Below are 23,877 nucleotides of genomic sequence, written 5' to 3'. Positions count from 1 at the left end.
TAGTGGTAGATATATTCAAAAGTCTTGTGTTCAAGTTTATCGTAACTCGATATTCATAATTTCTTTATTTAATTATTAATATTAATGTTAATTTAACCAAAAAAATTGTAGACATATCTTAATTCCACCATCTGTGTTGCTGTTCATTATAACTAAATGTTTGTGCTTTATAGGCATTTTTAAACGGAGGTTTAACGGTTTAATTTAAATCCGTTAAAATAATCTTCATATATGAGTATTTGTTTATTTATTTTTACTAATAATAGATGATATTAAAGTACATGATTCTCTATCGCATCTATTTTTAAAATTTTTATATTAACTGAAATTTGAACTAGCTATTTTGTTCCAATACAAAGTTAAGTACATACTATAAAGTTGTATTAACTGAAATTTAAATGTCTCTTTTCTTTTCTAACATTTTACACAAAAGAGAAGTTCATCATTTTTCCTTCCTTATTTTCACTTCGAAGATGGATAATATTTATTCTCCATTTTTTGAACCAAAGTATCAGAGATGAGATCAAAGTATAATTATAGGCAATATTTTAGGAGATATACTTCAAGAATATTTTCATATGTTTCTACAGCATAATTGGCCTTCTTATTATTGAAGATATTTAATATGATTCTGGATAAATGATATGATGATATTGTGCATATCTTCAAAAGAATAACTAACCTTCATGTAAGGAAAGTATTTTTTTTTTGGGTTGCAAGAGGAGATCTAGGGCTTGAAGTCTTTAAGAAGAATCACTTTCGTTGAAGAAGATAGGGAGTTCATGTAGAATTGATCTCACATAATGTAGTGTAGAAAATTCTTTTGTTTTTGCTGGGTGTCCCCCAAGACTTGTTGTTAGTGGTATTCTTCATTGTATCAGTTCTTGTATTTTGTTCTAGTAAAAGAGTGTTTATGAGCTAAACATTATTGAGCATAATTTGTAAAAAAAAGTTGTAGATTGAAAGATTATTGTTTACTGAGGGGTTAGGTAGTGAATGTCGTTCACGTCTAAGTTTTGTGTGTGTGTGCATCCACATCTAGCATTGCTCTGTGGGTGGTGGAGGTTTGAGAAGTTTCCTAGTCAGAATAGGAGGGAATCTTATTGTGTAAGTTTTTTTAAACTTATCTTCAGATAGTGAAAAGTTTTTCTTAGGCGATGCCCCTCGGATGTAGGTGGTTCACCGAACTGAATTACTATTTTTTCTTGTATTGCTTTAATGTTTATGTTTATTTGAATATTTCTTCCCAATATAAAATATGTTATGGTATACGTCTCACTGTATCTTCCAGGAATTAGCCAATCTTTCATGTATAACATCCAAAGTATAATTCTTTTCTTTGTTTATGAAGGTAGCTAGAACATTAAAGCTTCCACAGATTCGAAATATTATTTAAATTTTGTTAATAAAACTTAGTATGTCTGGATCACAAGATATCGATGAGAATACTATGTCGGGTGGAATACTATCGGTCTGGAGTAAGGATAAGTTTGTGGCAACTAGTAAATGGAACGTGACGGGGGCTGTTATTGTTAATGGGATTTGGCTACAAGGAGGCCTGCATTGTTGTTTTGTTAATGTGTATGCGCCCATGGGAACCACCGAAAAGGAATCTTTGTGGGATACATTACAGCTCATTGCTCTTCAAAACAAAGACTCTTGCCTGTGTTTTCTTGGCGATTTCAACGCAGTGCGTGATCCAGGAGAAAGGGTGGGGAAAAGTGCTGTCTTTAATCAAGCAGATGCAAGGTCTTTTGACACTTTTATTAGGCAAAGTAATCTGCTGGAAATCAGAACACAGGGGAGAAAGTTTACGTGGTATCAACCTGGTGGAGGATGTAAGAGCAAACTAGACAGATTTATGGTCAACGAGAAATGGATGCAGGAATGGCCGGACACAGTCGGAAGGGGGCTTCAGAGATCAGTGTCGGATCATTGTCCGATCTTCCTGACTACAAAAACCAAGAACTGGGGACCCAAACCTTTTAGGTTCCTCAATTCTTGGCTCTCCCACCCAGATTTTTACGCGTTGGTAAGGAAATCTTGGGATGAAGCTAAAATTGAAGGATGGAGCTGCTTTGTGTTCAAAGAGAAATTGAAATTGGTGAAGAGTGCGTTGAAAGAGTGGAATCTGAGGATTTATGGCAACATTGAGCACGGATTGACAGATCTTAAGGATGAACTTCAGGAGCTGGACATTTTTGATGACACCTTTGGTCTTGAGGAGAGTGAGACAATCAGGAGAAATGAATTACGAGCAAAGATTTTCCTTAAATCCAAAGAAAAATGTAGTCTTCTCCAACAAAAGGCGAAAGTCAAATGGGTCAAGGAGGGCGATCTGAATACTAGTTTTTATCACAAAGCAATTGTTGGGAGAAGAAAGAAGAATGAAATTGCAGGGCTTGATGTTGGGGGCTACTGGATCGAGGATCCAAAGAACATTAAGGAGAACGTCAAAACGTTCTTCGAGAATCACTTCAAGAAGACGCCGCGCGTCCTACCTATGATACCGGGAGATTTCACTGCTCGGCGAGTTTCTGCAGAGAATAATGCGGAGCTGATCAAAAATTTTTCAGAATCAGAAATTAAAGAGGCCATTTGGAGCTATGACGGTGACAAGAGCCCAGGACCGGATGGTTTTAACCTCAAGTTCTGGAAAGCGTCATGGGAGATTATCAAGAAAGATTTTTTAAAGGTGATGACTGAATTTCACACCAATGGCAAAATCCCTCGGGGATGTAACTCTTCATTCATCGTTCTCATTCCTAAAAAAGAAGGAGCTTGCTCACTTGAGGAGTTTAGGCCTATTTCACTTATTTGTAGCCTCTACAAAGTCATTGCGAAGGTTTTGGCGAATAGGATGAAACAGGTCATGGATTCAGTTATTTCGGATAATCAGAGTGCTTTCATTGGCGGCCGTTACATCCTTGATGGGGTCGTGGTTCTAAATGAAGCAATCGCGGAGGCTACTAAGAAGAGAAAAGGGAGGATTATCTTCAAGGTGGATTTCGCGAAAGCATATGACTCCGTCGAGTGGGATTTCTTGGATTTAATGCTTGAAAGAATGGATTTTGTACCATTATGGAGGAAATGGATCCGAGGTTGTATCTCCTCGGCGACGACGAATATTTTGGTGAATGGATCTCCATCTGGTGAGGTGTGTTTAGAAAGAGGATTACGGCAGGGGGATCCGCTTTCCCCATTTCTCTTTCTTATTGCAGCGGAGGGGCTCCACTCTTTGATCACGAGAGCTGTTGAGAAGGAGCTGATTAACCCGGTAAAGGTAGGAAATGATTTCATTTCAATTCTGCACCTCCAATACGCCGATGATACGGTCTTCTTGATGGAGGATGATGAAAGAAATGCAGTGGCAGTTAAAAGGATTCTCAGAGTGTTCCAGCTACTGTCAGGGCTTGCTGTGAATTTCAAAAAATGTTGTCTCTTCGGAGTTGGGGTCGAGGAGGATAAGATCGAGAGGATGGCGGCTGTTTTGGGTTGTGATGTAGGCTCCTTACCTTTCAATTACCTCGGTATTAAAGTGGGTAGCAAGGGCAAAAAGGTTGCTGATTGGAAATACTTGGTTGAAAAGGTGAGAAAGAAAATCGATTCGTGGAAAAATGGGAAGTTCTCTCTCGCGGGCCGAGTGACCTTGGTGAAGGCTGTGCTTCAATCTATACCGATTTACCAGCTCTCTTTTACCTGTTTACCAAAATCAATTGTGAGTTCTCTAAATGCTTTACTTGGTAATTTTCTGTGGGGAGGGGGTTCTAGTAAAAGTGCGATTGCTTGGGTGAAATGGAAGGTGCTTTGTGCTTCAAAAGATGAAGGAGGCTTGGGGCTTAAAAATATTGAGTGGTTTAATCAGGCACTTGTCGTTAAATGGTTGTGGCGGTACCTTACTGGAAGGGACATGCTTTGGGCTAAAATTGTTAGGTCCATTTATGGTGAGGTTGAGTGGGGAGAGACAGGTCTGGAAAACGCGGGGAAAGGTAGATTTAGAGATGGGTGGTGGCCGAAGATCGTTTCGGCGGCGGGTGGGGCGAGCAATTTTTGGTTTGTTCAAAATTTGAAGCCAAAGGTGGAGGATGGGAAGACCTTTAAATTCTGGAGTCAGTGGTGGGTTGGACAAAAGCCGTTGAAGTTTACTTTTCCTAGACTTTTTCAGTTGAGTGCTAATAAAGAAGCTGCAATCTGTGAAGTTGGGGAATGGACTGATAATGGATGGTGTTGGGATTTAAGGTGGAGAAGAGAGCTATTTGACAGAGAGAGGGAAGGAGTTTCGGAGTTGCTTAGCCTTGTTTCTGGTACTAATCTGTGTGCAGGTAACAAGGACGGATGGACATGGAGTGGCGACATTGAGAGAGGCTTTACAACCAAGTCCGCTTATGAAGCTATTAAAGATCAAGCAAACGAGACTACGGAGACGGTGGAGGAAACTGATATGAGTACGAAGGTGTGGAAGATCCCTATTCCAAACAAAGTCAAGCTTACCGCATGGAGAATTTTGAAGAACAGAATTCCGACGTGTGACAATCTCTCGAGAAGAAATGTGATGTTGTGTGAAGTTGAGGTGGGATGTAACGCCTGTTTTCATCGGCAGGAATCCACGAACCACTTGTTGATCCACTGTCCAAAGACCTCAAAGGTATGGGAAGCAATCTTTCAATGGCTCGGAGTTAGCATGGCGCAGCCATATGATGTGTCCTCGCACTTTCAGTTCTTTACTAGTTTGAGTGGCCGGAAAAGAAATAAGAAGCTCCTGATGGCTCTTTGGTGTTGTACTACTTGGCTTATTTGGAAAATGCGTAATGAGAGTAGATTTGAGAACAAAAGATGGGAGAGTGCAAACTTGTTTGGAGAAATCAAAGCTAGAGTGTGGAGTTGGGGTAGAATTTTTGGATTTGTTAACGATGGAGTTGGGATTCGTAGGTGGATGTCGAATGATGAACCACCGATGATTTTGTAATCTTCTTGGTACTACTGGTGCCTTTTCGTTCTATAATATTTACTTTCCTTATCAAAAAAAAAGAATCCTTCAATTTCGAAAAGTTACTATTAGAATAGAATTTTCTCACTAAAGAACTCAAAGAAGAATAAACATTAATTTACTTTGTTTCTATCCTCACGTCGACTTTATTTATGCTCTAATCCAATTGTATTCCAGCACTCATTAAGGGTCAATCTTTTAATAGATAAATATTATTTTTGTAAGATTAGAATTCTTTCAACTATAAAATATTTATTTAATTTATATATACGTAGATTCATATTTTTTATGTATGTGGCACTTGACCTCTAGCTAGCTAGTATTCCATAATGATGTCATCCGTAATTCACTTAGACGTTCACTTTGGAGAATTAGTTTTGATGGATAAAAAATAATAAGATTGAACCCTTATTTATTTTGATGGATTGTAATTTTGGGATTTATATTGTAAGACTCTTGATTATTTCAATCATTTGAATTAGTTTTGTTTGATTTACATCCCATTAATCTCGAGGATAAAAATACTCAATCATGCATTTTATTAATTGTGCGAAGTAAACATCCCTTAGGTAATTGCTTTAGTAATATGCAAAAACATCAATCAGTTAAATTATTAAAACACAAATTTAAAATAAGCATATATATACAATATTTGGTAACACAAACCATGCAAGAAAAGAATGTGTGATGACTCAATTCGGTAGACTAGGTATAACTTAAATACCTTATGTTAATTTATTCTTTGCCCACGAACAAGTTTTGCATGATTCGAAAGTTTTGCATGATTCGATTATTAGTAGCTCAAAAGTTCTGAAGCTTTTTTTTATACTGATTTTGCATAATTTTTCTTTTTCCCTCTTCATATACGATGGATTTCGTAGGGCATGCATAACAAAATTGAGAACATAAAATTAAAAACCATATATATATATATATATAGCCTGTGGATTGTTGATATATTGTACGATTGTATAATAAAAACAATGTGTATTGAAGGAAAATACACATTGAATGCTGTATATATAGTATTGTCTTTTGGAGAGTAATTAGTGATAAATAGAGGGAGGAAAAAAGAATGTTGAGAGAGAAAGAAAGAGAAATGGAGAAGGAGAGTTTTCCTCATGTGCTTCATAAACACCCGCTGAGCCTGATCCCCAATCCCGCCGCAGAAACTATTCATTCTTGGCACACTTGGTGTTTTGGTTGTTGGAGATTCTTTTTACCAGGAGATGCAGCCTATGGATGCAGCCAAAGGTGTGGATTTGATCGGGTATTACACAAAGAATGCATGGAAATGCCGAGAGAGATTCGTCATCCTCTCCATCCTTCACACTCACTCACACTACAACAAGATTCTTCATATGATATCATAGGTACATGTGCAGTTTGTGAAGATTCACTTATGCATGGGCCGTTGTTCTACAAATGTAGTGGGGGATGTGAGTGGTCGATCCACTTGGGATGCACAGGGGATTTTGAAGCAGCAGCAGTTGATGATTCAACAATGAATCACCGAAGCCACCCTCAACATCAACTCATCAAGAATACAAGATCGTGCTCCTTCCCCTGCGATGCCTGTGGTGCCACTCACAAAGGGAACGCCTACATCTGCACCCTTTGCAACTACTGGATACACGAGAGCTGCGCACTCTTGCCGGTGTCTGCGCACTTCCCTCATCATCGCCCCGACCACTCTCTCTCACTCGCTTTTAATCCACCAAATGAGTACATCCAATATGCATTTGTGTGTGCTATATGCAGTGGAACTTTGCCAATGAGACGTTGGGTCTATCATTGCCAGCTTTGCAGATATGTCGTCCATATCAACTGCGCCACCAACACATCCTCCCTCTCACTTTCGAATTCGTAATACTTCTTACCTCATTCATTTTTTCTGAATGCATAATTTCTTTTAGGGAATTTTCAGCGTTTTCCAAAAAATATCCTGAACTTTCATTTTTTCTTTAAAACTCCAAACTTTTAATTTTTTTTTTTATAAAATGTCCCGCTATACAAAATTCAATGACAGAAAGATGATCACAAAAAAAAAAAACCTCGATCGTTCAACGTTTTTCAACAATGGTAGTTCCTAATATGGTTTTCCAACCATAACGGTCCTACAAAATATTTCATTCAGCGAGATAAGTCATCTCTCCGTCACCGAATTTTATATAGCGAGACATTTTATCGAAAAAACTGAAAGTTCGGGGCTTTTGAGGGGAAAGTGAAAGTTCGGGACATTTTATGAAAAATGCTGAAAATTCGGGACATAAAACACTATTAATCATTTCTTTTACCTCAATAACAATAAGCATATATTTTTTGTTGATTGACAATGAACATACTTCTATTACTCAGCCACCCTAGTTAAATCCAATTAGATTTATCACAGGAATTATTAATCTTTAAATATAATTTATTAATGATGGTTAAAATCAAATAAGGCGAATGCACAGTGATACCAGTGTGTGGCTGGCTAGCAAAAGAGTATACATTCTATTATGCTTTCAAAATCAAATGCAGATTTAAGAATTTGCATGATATTATTTTCGTAATTACTAATGTATTCCATAGTTTATTATAAAATGTTAAACACCTTTAATTTGTTGAGAATTTAAAATTTGTGTCTTGTGTAATTAGATCTAATAATCAATACATGATTTTGTGTTATGATTGATTTTGTTGCAGATCTAATAACGAAAATGTTGTTGATGGTGAGAAATACATTACCAAGGGTCCGATAGATGACATATATGAGGAGATTATCAGACTCTTTGTTAAAAGAGAAAGAGGACAAATTTTCATTCCTAATGATCATGACAATCAGAACATGGATGGCAAATACAAGTTCAACAATCACCACCATTTTCTAAGTTTTACTACATTTTCATCACCCTCTTCATCATCTCATCATCACAATCAAGAAGAAGAAGAGGAAGATGATGGTGATGATGACGAAGACAGTAGTATTCCAAGACCGGAAGTAACATGTGATGGATGCACATTGCCTATACATGAAAAGAAGCAAAGAGATGATGATGATGAGTACGAGAATGGTTACATGAGTTGTGATGAATGCAAATACTTTCTCCACTTGTCCTGCTTTAACTTACCACCACACCTCCCATCTCTTCCACTCCACCCCATCCAAAATCACAATCTTACACTTCGAAATGCTGGCAAACTAACAGATTGGGCATTCTGCAAGGTTTGTGAGAGTTATACGAATGGGCTCTTTTATAAGTGTACCCAATGCTCCTTCACTACAGACATCAAGTGTGCTTCTCTGCCCAACACCATAAAACACGCAGCTCACCCACAACATGATTATCTCAATCTAGTCTGGGGCAGTCACAGCTGGTACAATTTCTGTGGTGTTTGTTATGATACTAGACCTTCAAAAAGTGTATTTTACAAATGCAATAGCTGCACGTTTTGTATGTGTGGTGAATGTGTGTTGCTACCAGCACAAAATAAGCATAGATTGGAGAAGCACCGATTGTGGTTGACATATGATGCATATGTTAATCGTCCCGGTGAGTTCTACTGCAGCAGCTGCGAAGACCAAATGAATCCGAGGGGAAGGATGTATCATTGTCGAGACTGCGATCAATCCTTTCATCCCGAATGCATTCCTGCTAGGTCGGGTATGTATAAAAACATCAACTATGGGATGCAGCAGTATGTGATTCCCACTCTTCATCACCCTCACCACCCTCTTAGATTTCAAATCATAACCAAGAAAAAGCGTTGCGACCTATGTCGTGGCGATAGTTATAATGAGCCTGGATTTCAATGTGCATCATGCTACTTTGTCATGTGTATGCCCTGCAGTGGAAGTCATGACATGGATGCCTTTAAGCCCATCTGATTCACAACATTCACATCCACTTGAATCACTCCTTTTAGTTGGGTGTGTATAGATTGTTGTATTTATGGGCTAAATTAATGTGTGTTGTTCTAATTTAAGTGATGAGTTGTATGCTATGTATCTACTTACCCTTGTAGTTCAAAAACTATATATAAGTTTTATAGTTATTGTGTATTACTAATATTTTCACACATAGTTTTAACTTGGTACTAGTTGGCGCGTGCATGACAAATGCAGGGGGAGCTAGGGCGAAGCTAAAGTCTCCCCCAACCGAAGAATTTCTCAAATTTTTAGTGCTATAAGATTTTGATAGTTGATAAAAATGAATATTCAACTTTGTTTAGGCCGTATTCGTTGCTTATTTTTAGTAGAAAACATTGTTGATGCAATCATGTAGTTGTTGTTATTACACTTGTTTGCTTAATGTTGATAAAATATAAAATGAAGATAATAGGATTGATGAAGCCAATTCAAAAGTGGGTAGGTTCTATATGTTTTTATCAAAGTGAGTAGTTTTGACATACACCGTATATAAAGGTAGGTATATTTTTCTAGATTAACACTAAGAAAAAAATATTCTAAATAGTAAATACCGGAACAAAAAAAGAAGAATTTTTTGGATATAAGAAAATCCCCTACCAATCACTTTCAACATCTGCATTTGACACAGAATCACAAATTGCAGCATCATTCAATACAAAATGATTGCATATTTCATTTTATCACACTACGAGTTTCAGTCGACCTAATCACATAAAAACCACACCAAGAAGACAAGGAAAACATCTCTAATTCATGCTTTCTCCTGATTCAGATTGCTCATCATCATCATCGTCGTCGTCATCTTCATCGTCCTCCTCTTCAATAATTTTGCCATCTTTAAAAATAGTACTGAAATCTCTGAGCTCGTTCGCGATATCAACTTCACCTGTGGAGCCCCCTCCGAATTTAAAGTCACGGTGTTTGATCAGAAGCCAACGGAGCAACCGGTCTTCCTTGTTCAGGTAGTACAGCTCAGAGTTTATGCTGGGCGGTGTCATCATAGTCATCTGTAGCAGGTTGCCCTGCACGTTACACCAATTAATTTTGTCTGGATTCTCGTCTCTCAATGAGGAGTATTTCACTGACAAGTTAGATGTAACAATATATATGCAGCATATGTTACAAGATACAAAAATTTGGCTATTGAGAATTGTTTATACCGAGTCTTTACTGAGAAAGGAGGAGTGGTGGGACAAATGGAAAAGAAATTAACCTCAGGGAAACCAGTGGTGGAAATAAGTAGGCTTAATTAGGACATGCATAACGTTTAAAGGCCCACCGGAAGCCAATTAAAAACACTCATATGCTATAAATATTCCTCATCACCCGAACCCTTGCTGTCCATAGTTGATAGGCATAGAACAAACTCAAGTTCATGCTGGTGGTTGAAAGTATAAATTGCACACACTCAATTCAACTCAAACTAGATTCAACATTATGGTGCATGATATTTCACTTGATTCGATTAATTAGTAGCTCAGCTACTCGAGATTCGGCTCGAAAAAAAATCGTTCAAAGCTTCATTCGATAGTAAACGAGCCGAGCTCGAGCCTGATTTCGAGCTCGAGATTTTTATTGAGTCGAGCTCGAGCCTGACAGTACTCGGCTCGTTGAGCTCGTGAACATGTTCGGATTCGATTGATCGCGAGCCTGTTCACGAACCTTCAATCGAGTTGGTGCACGAGCCTTAAACGAGTCGAACTCAAGCTCAAGTAACATATTAATTAATAATTAAGAAGCTTTTCCTAAGTTTATAACGAATTTGAGTTCGAACATTATATATATGAACATCTAACGAGCCGAGCTCGAGCTTAAGCTCGAATTCGACGTTATCGAGCATCACCCCGAGCCAAGCTCGAGCTCGGTAAGTGGGCGACGAGCCGAGCTCGAACATCCGAATATTTAAACGAGCCGAGCTCGAGCGTGCTAGTATTCGGTTCGGCTCGGCTTGGCTCGTTTACAGAACTGATTAATTCACAGGGTAAAAGTAGAAACAAATCAATCAAAAATCATACCTATAGTCAGGAGGAAAACTTGGCCAATATGAGATGAAGTGTTCAAGTGGATGGGCATAGAGCTTGAGGAAATCCTTTGAATAATCTCCACGATTTACATGCTGAAATCTCACTGGTTTCTGTACATCATCTGAAATGAGCTCCTCTTTTTCTGCTAATGGCATCTCAAAGAATCTGGCATTCACATTTAAAGCATCTTCTATCACTGAATCATGTATCCCGTGATTAATAACCTGAACTCAAACATATGCAACCAAATGCAAATTTAATCAAACTCAAAAAGGAGAGTCTGAAATCATATTTATATACTTGAATAATACAACAAAGCATATAAGGTAGAAAGAATATATGGTGTAATTACATTGAAAAGTCCATATGTGTGGCAAGCTTCACGAATTTTCTTGATAACCATAAATCTGCTGTGAGGATCTTGATGTAGTAGAGAAAGATTGATTGTCGGCACATCCGTCAAGGTTTCCAAATGCTCATCCATATGCTTGGATTCCTTTTACATATAGAGTAATTAAACTATAACATATATATAGAGAGAATGTATTCACTGAGAATATGTATATATTACAGTGCAAATATTTAATTGGTAAAATGTTATGCTGATGAACATGGAAAACATCTGGGAAGCGTTTACTTTGCATGATAGATAAAATGCATGATTGAGTATTTTTATCCTCAAGAGTAGGTTTTTAATAAGATATGAATCAAGCAAAACCAACTTAAATGATAAAAATACTCAAAAAAGGTCTTGAGATATTCCAAAGTTTCAATCATCCAAGTAAACAAGGGATTAGCCTTAGGGTGCGTTTACTTTGATGGGAAAAGGAGAGAAAATGTATATTTTCACCAATTTTCCATCATTTTCACATGTTCACTATGATGGAAAATTTTCTCCGGGCAGGGTGGAATTTTTTTTCAGGAGGCAACCCATTTTCACTCATTTTCTCTCCAATGTTTGATAATATTATCTTATCTAAGGTACGGGTGTGAAAATATTTTTCAACATTTTCTCATCTTTTCATCTCTAGTAAACATATGACAAAAAAGGGGGAAATGATAATATTTTCTCATCTTTTCTTATCCATCCTTTTCCAATGAAAATTTTACAACCAAAGTAAACGCACCCTTACTATTTTTATCTATCAAGGCTAATCCTCAAAAGTAAACGCCTAGTGTTTAGGCACTTCCCTGCAACTAGTAGATTGAGGGTGGGTTCTGAGTTATCTCACATATTAGTGTTAAATGCTAATTAAGATTTCATGTAAGAAAAAACTTGACTGTGGATATACAGAATGAATCAATATAATCATTTATTTCATGGCTCTTTCAGTATATTTCTATACTATTTTCATTTATATGGAACCAATGAAAAACTTAATACTTCAGCCCTATAGAAGATTCACAAAATAAACAAAATTTATCCATGTAACATGTTATTCAATAACTTGAAGCAGCAAATGTTTCCCTGATTTATCTAAATTCTCCCTCTCCTCTCTCTCTCCTTTTCTTTCACATACACACACACACAAACACACATATAGTTATTCCATTAAAAAAGAAGGTACAAAGCATTAGCTAATTCATAGTTGTTGATTATGAACAGACATACTTGATTAGATTAGAGCATCTAATTTAGTCGAATCCTTATTTGTGCAATAATTAATGAATGTTTACTTACGCAGTGTGCTCGGAGAAGCTCGCCTTTCTTCTCGCGCACAATGAATCTTTACAATCAACAGCAGCGACGCAACGCGACACGACGGAGCAACTGAAAGGGGAGGATGAGTAGGAGCTGCCGATTGAAGGGAAATTTGGGGGCAAAATTAGGACTTTAGTGAAAACCCTAAGTGGAAAGGATAAGTCTTCCCAAAATAGAAATCTCCTTCCATTTTTTAAAATTATCGGGTTCTATTCTCCACTCACAATACAATTAATTATCATTATAAACAATAGAAGCTGTTATAAATCGGCTTTTCCGACGAGGCTAGTTCAGAATCAGCTCAGTCATCTTCAACTAGTATTTAGCTGAAGCTTTACTAGCTATAAACTGTGAAATTGAATTAATAATAATCTTAATCTACAATAATTTATTATTTTCTTCATATATCTTCACAGTTACATATCTCCTCAATTTTTATCTTTTTAATTACTCCCTTCGTCCATAAAAAATATGACACTTTTGAATTTTGATGGACACTGGTTTTAATAAAATGTTTGCTGATTTTTATGTAATTGATTGATAAAATATTCTACCATTATATGAAATGAGCGGTTGAGATTGAATTAAATGTGAGATATAGATGATTTTTTTTATAAATAAAGAGTATTTGTAAGTATAAAAGATAAAGAAAAAATACGGAACATGTTCTAGAAGAAAAAAGTGTCATACTTTTGACATACACCCAAAATGACAGAAGTGTCTTACTTTTGGGGTGAGTAGAATTTTCTCTTTATAACTCCTAAATCTCTTTAATTCACTACACTTGCCTTTACTATATTTAGTATATTTCGTACGTTTTGAATATAGCACGTCCCTTTCTTTTTTGACTATGTGAAATCCACACTTTGACACCTAAGATTCCATAACGAGTAGATATTTTCGTATGAGCATAATCGATTTTCTGGATAAATACATTACGAGATATTTTTCCATACTTTTCGCATTCAGTTCTAACTATTTTTGTTCCTTTAGATCGACCTGAGCAATATATATCCAAATATTTTAATAATTTATAAATTCTTGGCACATTCTATTTTATAAGCTCTTAAAGCTTACAAATTTGTAGACATATCATGTGTGTTGGCTTAGTGGTAGATATATTCAAAAGTCTTGTGTTCAAGTTTATGGTGACTCGATATTCATAATTTCTTTATTTAATTATTAATATTAATGTTAATTTAACCAAAAAAATTGTAGACGTATCTTAATTCCACCATCTGTGTTGCTGTTCATTATAACTAAATGTTTGTGCTTTATAGGCATTTTTAAACGGAGGTTTAACGTTTTAATTTAAATCCGTTAAAAATAATCTTCATATATGAGTATTTGTTTTGTTTTTTTTTTACTAATAATAGATGACATTAAAGTACATGATTCTCTATCGCATCTATTTTTAAAATTTTTATATTAACTGAAATTTGAACTAGCTATTTTGTTCCAATACAAAGTTAAGTACATACTATAAAGTTATATTTGTAAAGTATTAACTGAAATTTAAATGTCTCCTTTCTTTTCTAACATTTTACACAGAAGAGAAGTTCATCATTTTTCCTTCCTTATTTTCACTTCAAGGATGGATAATATTATTCTCCATTTTTTGAACCAAAGTATCAGAGATGAGATCTGTAATACCCCGTTTCCTCGAGCTAAGTTTAGAATAATTTTGAACTTAGATTTAAGATGATTCACGCCGGATTGAAAAAAATGAATTTATTTTAATTCCAACAAAAATGATTTACAAAAGTATTTGTAAATTTAGTCATTAAATTTATATGCATTGCATATTTATTTGATTAAGCACTCAAGCATTTCATGAGTTGGGATTTAATTTTGTTTGGGCCTCCAGCTTTTAATTGCTTTCAAAAAAAAAGAATGAGAAACCGGCCCAAACCTTTCCTACTAAGCCCAACCCATCTACACCAAGATATTTTGTCCACCTCCACCGCCTCACTATTCCCTCTCTTCTCTAATATCTCATCCGCTGCTTCACTAAAATCATTCTCTCTCATTCACGCACTTCTCTTTCTCGTTCCAACACCAAAGAGAACTCCAAGAACAGCAGCAACACAACCGATCAAATCTTTAAGATTTTCAGCCGCATAAAACCGAGGAGTTTCTGTTAAAGGTTAAACCTTTAACTCATTTGCATAAATTTTCGCAAGATTTGTAAAGATGCAAACTTTATTCATATACATATACACTGTTCGTATACAATTTTACAAGCATGATTGTTTTAAAAAGAAAAGGAAGAAAGGTTGAGTCTTGAACTTGTTTGTGTGTTTGCTGTCGAGTCGAGAGTCGAGGGAGGCAGGGCACGGCGGCTGTGCCGCTGCTGCCCGGCCACGGTTGGAGAGAAAGAGGTGGGCTGGTCTTGCTGTGTTGAGTCGATTCAGGGGAGGCTGAGCCTAGGGCTCCGGCGAGCGGCTCCTGCTGCTGCTTGTCGGCGGGAGTCCGAGAGGGAGGCTAGGCGCTGCGGCTCTGCCGTTGCTGCCTAGCCACTGTGAAGAGTGGGGAAGGAGAGGGCGGCGGCGGCCTGGGGGTCGTCGGCCATCGGGAACAGGGGTTGGGGGCGGTGGCTTAACAGAGGGAGGCCAGGGCGCGGCGGCCCTGCCGCTATCGTCCGGCCACGGACGGAGGGAGAGCGGAGTAGAGAGGGAGGGAGCGGCGATCTCGCCGTTTCCAAGGAGGAAGACGACCCGGACAGAGCGAGGTGTGGGTTTCGATGTTGAGAGAGAGCTGAGGAAGAATCGGCGGCAGCCTGCTTCATCTGCTGCTGTCGGCCGGAGATCTGAGGGAGAGACGGCGGTGGCTGTCGTTGCAGTCGCCGAAAACGGGCCGAGAGAGAGAGGCCGAGGGAGGCGGCGGCGATTCGTCGTCGCCAAGGAGGAGAGAGAACAGGGGGGAGTGACGGGAGTTTTGAGGGAGAAGTGTTCCGGCGCGGCGCTCGTCGCCGGGCACGATGGAGACGAGCAGTTCAGTCGAGAGAGAGAGGCGTGACTGATAGTGAGGGAGGATGAGTGACTGAAGCGTGAGTGTGTGTGCGTGACTGATGGGGATGAAGGGAAATAGGAGTTGGGTGTTGGGCTAGGTTGGAGTTGGGCTGTTGGGCCTTATTTTTATTTATTTCAGTTGGGCTTTGAGTGGTGGGCCGATTTATGTTTTAAATTTTCAGTTGGGCCAATGTTTTTATTTAATTTCTTTGGGCCCTTAATTTATTCATTGGGTTGTGCAGCTTCTCCAATTAAATGGGCTGCACTATTTTAATTAATTAGGCTTATTAAGTTTGATTAATTATTTTAATTTGCATAATAATATCATATTATTATTATGTGCATATTTTAAGTAAATTACTTATTATATGCTAAGCATGACATGAAATTGCATTTATTTTGCAATAAAAGTATTTATGATTTAATTGGTTTTATTTATAATTCCAATTATTTAAGGAAGTCAAGTAAGGATATTGTTGGTGTCCTTAACTCAAGAATTTTAGTTTTCAATTATTTATTCACTAAATTTTGAAAACCCGGCTAAGTGAATCATAGAATGTTAAGCACTACACCATGACTTAAGATTAGATTCAAGGAGACCTATTAAGAATAGAATTTCTTGTAGGCTTTGTGGACCAAGGGGATTAGCGCTGCTTTCCCAAGACAGGTTATGTGATTATGATCTTCAGGCTTTGCCTAATCAGGTGGGCTTACTTTCCAAATGTATAAAGTATGATTGAGTTATTAAGCTCTAAATGTTTCAATGAAATGCAAAATGTTTATTTAATGAAATGCAAACTGTTTATCCAATAAAATTGTTTATGTGCACTCTGCTCTGTTTAAGGCTCGCCACAACGAATCAATTGAGGTTCTCTTATGACCTAACACGTTGTTTGAGAATTGTGTACACTCGTTAGCTGACCTGGTGGGTTGATCTCCATCGGGCACTAACTAAGAGGCGTTATAAGGGTGCTTGCTGGATGTGTTCCGAAGCATGTAATGTAAGGGCATGCCTGGGTAGCGTCCCGAGGTCAAAAGTAAACTTGTCTGGGTTACGCCCTCAGTTCAAGTAAATGGGAGAAACGGATCCGTCGGTGGCTAGAGGTCCGGGATCACAGCGAGTAACAGAAAGGGAGTGTGACATGTGCGCACAAATGAAAGAAATGTTTTAACATGCTTAGAAGTTCTTTCAATTTAAAACCTTCTAAGTCATGTCAAGTATAATTGGATAAACTGTCTTCACGAAAATATGAAATGTTTCAGAAAATGCATGCCCACTAAGTACATTAGTACTTAGCCCAAAATTACTTTCAAATGTTTTCAGGTTGGTTGGCTGGTGCTGACGGGACTGAGCTGAGGCTAAGGTTCAATTGCTATATAGACTTCCGCTGTTGTAATAACTCTTATACATCTTTTGTTTTCTCAACTTAAGATGACTTCATGTCGAGCTTCAATTTAAAATTTCTAGTTTTAAGTCAATGAACGTCGGTTGTCAGAAATATGAAACAAAACTTGTGATCCAAAGGGGCCTAGCCCGACTCGTTATCTTATTATACGGGTTTTAACAAGGTTGTTCCTTGTTTATTTCTATGAATTATTCACACCTCGATCATATTTATTCCTTCAAGAATTGGGGTGTGACAGAATGGTATCAGAGCATGAGTTTCCTTTCATGTTTCTGATAACCATAAGCTTTTGATGTAGAGTCTAGAATAGTATCTCTAGACTTCTAAGAATGTCAGTAGCCCTCAGCTCGCCGTCACACTGCCGTAACCAAGGTACGATAATAGTTTAAAAAATATACATATATGTATTTCAGATGTTATGAATGTTTCCAAGAAAAGAAAAAGTGTGCGCTTTCAATGAATGATGCTATGTGAATTGCTTACCGCTTTCCATATGCTATAAGTTATGAATTGCTAATCGCTTTCATATTGTTATTTTGAGTCTCCGACTCATATAACCAAGCTAATATCGTGTTAGGGACTACCCGAACCCTTAACGATAGTGTCGTGTTTGGGACTACCCGAACCCATAACGACTAAATGAATGTTATTTCGTGTTTGGGACTACCCGAGCCCTTAACGAATCAATGTATGTATGGTCGAGTTAGATTCCTTGAATCTTTCCGGCACAAGCAAAGTTTTCATGAAAGGGACTTTAAATGTCCATATATGTTTAAGGTTTCAAAAGAAACAAAAGAATGTACGTATGAATGAATGAGAGTTTATGTTATCGTTTTAGGTTCACTGCCTATACGATCAGAATGAAGGGTCCTCTTACAACTGTTTGAGTACCACCCGAGAATACCTTGGGAATGTTAATCGTGATAGCACCGCTTGATCGATTTAAGTAAAGATTGGTAAGATAGAAATGTTTAACATAGATATGTTACAACATAGAGGCAATGCCTTAAGACTAAGGATTCACTTGAGCTATTTCAATAGCGGTGAGATTAAGTTTTTCACATAAGAACTTATGTTTCTTATGATTATGATGTTAGTCGTGATAGCTTTGCTAGAACGGCATAGAATGGACTTTCATGGTATCAGTGAATTATGATGAAGTACTTGTCAGTAAGTATTTTAAGTTAGAAGTTTGACCAGAGCCTTACATGAATAAGAAGTTGACATGATTGGGGGCGAAGCTCCCATTTGACTGAGTGATTTGTTTTGTTGGGTCTGGCCAGCCCACATGACTAAGATCTCGGTGATTGTCAATTAAGATTTTTGATCTCGAGGTAGAGCATCATCACAATATATAGAGACTCGTACTATATAGTTGTCACAATAGAATATCCTTTTATCACGATAAGTATAGTAGCGATTAGAATTACTCAGTTTGTCATTAGTTTTCAACCATTAGAACGATGCACTAAGTATCAAGCTGTCTTTTGGTAATCAAAGCGATTTTTGGAATCTCAAGCGAAGAACTGGAGCAGGTAGTGAGTATGATGAAGTTTTCAACCAGCTGTCAATATGTGGTCCACATGGTGGACAATAATGAGAAATGCGTAAAGGAGTTCGTAAATGAATCGCGTCATGAGATATTCAATTCCCCTAGTAAACCAGGGAGATATTACGAAGGAACAAGCAATGGGCGAGACTTTCACCACTGGGTCACCGGGTCACTACAACAAATGGAGAAGGAAAAAGTTCACTCACAATCAAGATATGTACACCACCTCAAGATGGAGGTAAAGAAAAAGGAAATGGAATGAAAGAAATAGAGGAAACTCTGAAATGGAAGGAAAGCAATGGAACTAAACTTAAGGTATAACCCGACCCTAAGGCTAGCAAGCTCAAGCTAAGAGAGTGAACGCTTTGGCTAAAGTGCCAGAAGCTACAACAAGAATAAAGTTGGAACGCCACCACAATGGAAACTTAGAAACCCCCATTAAATAACCATTTGGAAGTGGGAAAATGAGTTTACATGGCAAAATGAGTGCCATTAATCCTCGAAGTGAAAGTTACCAAGATTATGAGAAAAGTTTGATGTTAGAATTCCCTAGTTAATCTGAGAAGGAAACTTAGGATGAAGGAAACAATTAAGGAAGTTCAACTGATTTGAGAGTACAAAGATATTTTTCCCAAGGAATTTCCAAATTTTTCACCAGACCTAGTTTCATGCAACATAGTATGTCACTATGGGGAGCACTAATTCGAGATGTCAAAAGAAAAGATGATACACTAAGAATGTGTATTGATTATAAGAAGTTGAAGCAAGCTCATAAGAATAGATATCATCTCTCAAGGACGAATGACACGTTTGACCCAATTGAAAGAAGTGAAGTTTCACAAACTCATCGTGTTAACTGAAGGAAACAAGAGGGACCCTGTCAAGTAGAAATAATCGAAGAATGAGAAGACCATTGAATACCAATCAGATAAAGAAGGATTCGTGAATTGCGCAGGTGACTGAAAGTTGAGACTATACTGAGTTGATACAAGTTCAAAAAAAGATGATAACATAAGTATCTTGGTGATCAAAGCACCATGAGTTAAATTACCTGACTTATGACTTAGGAATCGTTGTTGTTGTGTACGCATCGAGAAATTGGAAACACTATCTCTACGGAGCTAAGAGTGAAATCTTTACCGATCACAAGAAATTGAAGTATCTTTCGAGTAATAGAATTTGAGCTGAAGTCAACAGAGGTGACACGGACTAGTAAAAGTTTTGGATTGCACCATCAGTCACGACATAAGAAAGCAAGGGTGACAACAGACGCCATGAGTCGAAAGACTGGCTAAGATAAAGTATTTGAGTACAAACAAGGAGAATTGATTGGTGACCCTGTCCCATTCAGTATAAGAATTGTTATTTATATTGAGGCATTATCAAGTCGTGTAGCTGCACATATAACTGAATCTGACTTACTAGAAATGGTTGGGAAGGCACAAAAAGGAAAATGGATATTGGTGGGAAAATATATCTCGCCTCAAGAATAAGTGGAACAAAATGATTGACAAGGTAAATAAAATACACCAATGTTTAGTGAAAGATTATGTATGCTACACAAGAATGAAAAAGAGCATTGGAATGTACCAGAAATCTTGAGAAAAATTTTTCTGGAAAGAAAAGAAATGAAAAGAGATGTAGCATCATTTGTTCAATGATGTCTCGTTGTCAGCAAGTTAAAGCCGTGTGTAGCAGGAAATGTCAATCACCATTTTATTGAGATGAAGTGGGTGAAAGAAAGTTTTTAGATTTGAAACCAGCATCAAGAATGGCCGAGAAAGTCGACCATATCAAACAAGGAATCAAAGAAGCAAGATGGATAAAGTCTTAAACCGATAAACGCCGATCGGAGTTAGAATTCAATGTTGGGGATCAAGTTTTCCTCAAAGTTTATCCCTCAAAGGGAGTTATATGTTTCGAGAAAAGGGGCAAGTTATGGCCCTGTTATATAGGACCTTTTTAGATCCTAGATAAGTTAGGCCTTTGTAGCCTATAAGTTGGCTCTGCCACCAAGCATTGTGGATGTATACAATACGTATTGCATCTCGCAATTAAGAAAGCATGCGAGTAAGCAAGATAAAGTAGTCCTAGTCAGGACCAAAGTTATGAAGAGAAATCAGTCCAGATACTTGATCGCAAGGTTCAAGTTTTACGAGACAATAATTTTGTTCTCGTCATGAAGTGGAACCATCACAGGATGGAAAAGGCCACAAAAGAGATGAATGAAACGAGCGACTAGTATCACAAGCTAGAATACCAGATATGCAATTCCGAGGACCGAATTTTTATAAGGAGGGAGGGATGTAATACCCCGTTTCCTCGAGCTAAGTTTAGAATAATTTTGAACTTAGATTTAAGATGATTCACGCCGGATTGAAAAAAATGAATTTATTTTAATTCCAACAAAAATGATTTACAAAAGTATTTGTAAATTTAGTCATTAAATTTATATGCATTGCATATTTATTTGATTAAGCACTCAAGCATTTCATGAGTTGGGATTTAATTTTGTTTGGGCCTCCAGCTTTTAATTGCTTTCAAAAAAAAAGAATGAGAAACCGGCCCAAACCTTTCCTACTAAGCCCAACCCATCTACACCAAGATATTTTGTCCACCTCCACCGCCTCACTATTCCCTCTCTTCTCTAATATCTCATCCGCTGCTTCACTAAAATCATTCTCTCTCATTCACGCACTTCTCTTTCTCGTTCCAACACCAAAGAGAACTCCAAGAACAGCAGCAACACAACCGATCAAATCTTTAAGATTTTCAGCCGCATAAAACCGAGGAGTTTCTGTTAAAGGTTAAACCTTTAACTCATTTGCATAAATTTTCGCAAGATTTGTAAAGATGCAAACTTTATTCATATACATATACACTGTTCGTATACAATTTTACAAGCATGATTGTTTTAAAAAGAAAAGGAAGAAAGGTTGAGTCTTGAACTTGTTTGTGTGTTTGCTGTCGAGTCGAGAGTCGAGGGAGGCAGGGCACGGCGGCTGTGCCGCTGCTGCCCGGCCACGGTTGGAGAGAAAGAGGTGGGCTGGTCTTGCTGTGTTGAGTCGATTCAGGGGAGGCTGAGCCTAGGGCTCCGGCGAGCGGCTCCTGCTGCTGCTTGTCGGCGGGAGTCCGAGAGGGAGGCTAGGCGCTGCGGCTCTGCCGTTGCTGCCTAGCCACTGTGAAGAGTGGGGAAGGAGAGGGCGGCGGCGGCCTGGGGGTCGTCGGCCATCGGGAACAGGGGTTGGGGGGCGGTGGCTTAACAGAGGGAGGCCAGGGCGCGGCGGCCCTGCCGCTATCGTCCGGCCACGGACGGAGGGAGAGCGGAGTAGAGAGGGAGGGAGCGGCGATCTCGCCGTTTCCAAGGAGGAAGACGACCCGGACAGAGCGAGGTGTGGGTTTCGATGTTGAGAGAGAGCTGAGGAAGAATCGGCGGCAGCCTGCTTCATCTGCTGCTGTCGGCCGGAGATCTGAGGGAGAGACGGCGGTGGCTGTCGTTGCAGTCGCCGAAAACGGGCCGAGAGAGAGAGGCCGAGGGAGGCGGCGGCGATTCGTCGTCGCCAAGGAGGAGAGAGAACAGGGGGGAGTGACGGGAGTTTTGAGGGAGAAGTGTTCCGGCGCGGCGCTCGTCGCCGGGCACGATGGAGACGAGCAGTTCAGTCGAGAGAGAGAGGCGTGACTGATAGTGAGGGGGGATGAGTGACTGAAGCGTGAGTGTGTGTGCGTGACTGATGGGGATGAAGGGAAATAGGAGTTGGGTGTTGGGCTAGGTTGGAGTTGGGCTGTTGGGCCTTATTTTTATTTATTTCAGTTGGGCTTTGAGTGGTGGGCCGATTTATGTTTTAAATTTTCAGTTGGGCCAATGTTTTTATTTAATTTCTTTGGGCCCTTAATTTATTCATTGGGTTGTGCAGCTTCTCCAATTAAATGGGCTGCACTATTTTAATTAATTAGGCTTATTAAGTTTGATTAATTATTTTAATTTGCATAATAATATCATATTATTATTATGTGCATATTTTAAGTAAATTACTTATTATATGCTAAGCATGACATGAAATTGCATTTATTTTGCAATAAAAGTATTTATGATTTAATTGGTTTTATTTATAATTCCAATTATTTAAGGAAGTCAAGTAAGGATATTGTTGGTGTCCTTAACTCAAGAATTTTAGTTTTCAATTATTTATTCACTAAATTTTGAAAACCCGGCTAAGTGAATCATAGAATGTTAAGCACTACACCATGACTTAAGATTAGATTCAAGGAGACCTATTAAGAATAGAATTTCTTGTAGGCTTTGTGGACCAAGGGGATTAGCGCTGCTTTCCCAAGACAGGTTATGTGATTATGATCTTCAGGCTTTGCCTAATCAGGTGGGCTTACTTTCCAAATGTATAAAGTATGATTGAGTTATTAAGCTCTAAATGTTTCAATGAAATGCAAAATGTTTATTTAATGAAATGCAAACTGTTTATCCAATAAAATTGTTTATGTGCACTCTGCTCTGTTTAAGGCTCGCCACAACGAATCAATTGAGGTTCTCTTATGACCTAACACGTTGTTTGAGAATTGTGTACACTCGTTAGCTGACCTGGTGGGTTGATCTCCATCGGGCACTAACTAAGAGGCGTTATAAGGGTGCTTGCTGGATGTGTTCCGAAGCATGTAATGTAAGGGCATGCCTGGGTAGCGTCCCGAGGTCAAAAGTAAACTTGTCTGGGTTACGCCCTCAGTTCAAGTAAATGGGAGAAACGGATCCGTCGGTGGCTAGAGGTCCGGGATCACAGCGAGTAACAGAAAGGGAGTGTGACATGTGCGCACAAATGAAAGAAATGTTTTAACATGCTTAGAAGTTCTTTCAATTTAAAACCTTCTAAGTCATGTCAAGTATAATTGGATAAACTGTCTTCACGAAAATATGAAATGTTTCAGAAAATGCATGCCCACTAAGTACATTAGTACTTAGCCCAAAATTACTTTCAAATGTTTTCAGGTTGGTTGGCTGGTGCTGACGGGACTGAGCTGAGGCTAAGGTTCAATTGCTATATAGACTTCCGCTGTTGTAATAACTCTTATACATCTTTTGTTTTCTCAACTTAAGATGACTTCATGTCGAGCTTCAATTTAAAATTTCTAGTTTTAAGTCAATGAACGTCGGTTGTCAGAAATATGAAACAAAACTTGTGATCCAAAGGGGCCTAGCCCGACTCGTTATCTTATTATACGGGTTTTAACAAGGTTGTTCCTTGTTTATTTCTATGAATTATTCACACCTCGAT

The 23,877-nt window shown here is 38.2% G+C and overlaps 3 protein-coding genes and 1 long non-coding RNA gene across 5 annotated transcripts; 3 read left to right on the top strand and 1 right to left on the bottom strand.

Moving 5' to 3' along the window:
• The first annotated feature begins 1,417 nt into the window (after positions 1 to 1,417).
• LOC130990047 (uncharacterized) lies at positions 1,418 to 4,326 on the top strand. Its single transcript, XM_057914245.1, has 4 exons — positions 1,418 to 2,288; positions 2,400 to 2,695; positions 2,846 to 3,033; positions 4,323 to 4,326. The coding sequence occupies exons 1-4, from the start codon at positions 1,418 to 1,420 to the stop codon at positions 4,324 to 4,326; spliced, it is 1,359 nt and encodes a 452-aa protein (XP_057770228.1).
• A 1,533-nt stretch (positions 4,327 to 5,859) lies between these two features.
• Positions 5,860 to 9,035, top strand: LOC130987845 (uncharacterized). The gene is made up of 2 exons (XM_057911543.1): positions 5,860 to 6,853; positions 7,676 to 9,035. The coding sequence occupies exons 1-2, from the start codon at positions 6,063 to 6,065 to the stop codon at positions 8,856 to 8,858; spliced, it is 1,974 nt and encodes a 657-aa protein (XP_057767526.1). The 5' UTR covers positions 5,860 to 6,062; the 3' UTR covers positions 8,859 to 9,035.
• Positions 9,036 to 9,453: 418 nt separating this feature from the next.
• LOC130987863 (2-oxoglutarate-dependent dioxygenase 21, chloroplastic-like) lies at positions 9,454 to 12,800 on the bottom strand. 2 transcript variants are annotated; one of them, XM_057911569.1, is made up of 4 exons: positions 12,606 to 12,800; positions 11,277 to 11,420; positions 10,916 to 11,148; positions 9,454 to 9,922 (listed from the first exon to the last, which is right to left on the bottom strand). In XM_057911569.1, exons 2-4 carry the CDS (start codon positions 11,406 to 11,408, stop codon positions 9,904 to 9,906), a joined length of 384 nt encoding a protein of 127 aa, XP_057767552.1. In that variant the 5' UTR covers positions 11,409 to 11,420; positions 12,606 to 12,800; the 3' UTR covers positions 9,454 to 9,903. The 2 variants fall into 2 exon arrangements, with proteins under 2 accessions (XP_057767552.1, XP_057767553.1); XM_057911570.1 differs by lacking the exon at positions 12,606 to 12,800 and having other exon boundaries at positions 11,277 to 12,599.
• A 3,376-nt stretch (positions 12,801 to 16,176) lies between these two features.
• On the top strand, positions 16,177 to 23,877 carry LOC130987873 (uncharacterized). Its single transcript, XR_009089868.1, has 2 exons — positions 16,177 to 16,341; positions 22,893 to 23,877. It is a non-coding gene; the product is annotated as an uncharacterized LOC130987873 (long non-coding RNA).

This window comes from Salvia miltiorrhiza, chromosome 6 (assembly GCF_028751815.1).
Source record: "Salvia miltiorrhiza cultivar Shanhuang (shh) chromosome 6, IMPLAD_Smil_shh, whole genome shotgun sequence".
Classification (NCBI taxonomy): domain Eukaryota; kingdom Viridiplantae; phylum Streptophyta; class Magnoliopsida; order Lamiales; family Lamiaceae; genus Salvia; species Salvia miltiorrhiza.
The sequence above is the reverse complement of the archived record's forward strand: the minus strand, read 5'-3'. Positions and strand labels throughout refer to the sequence as shown.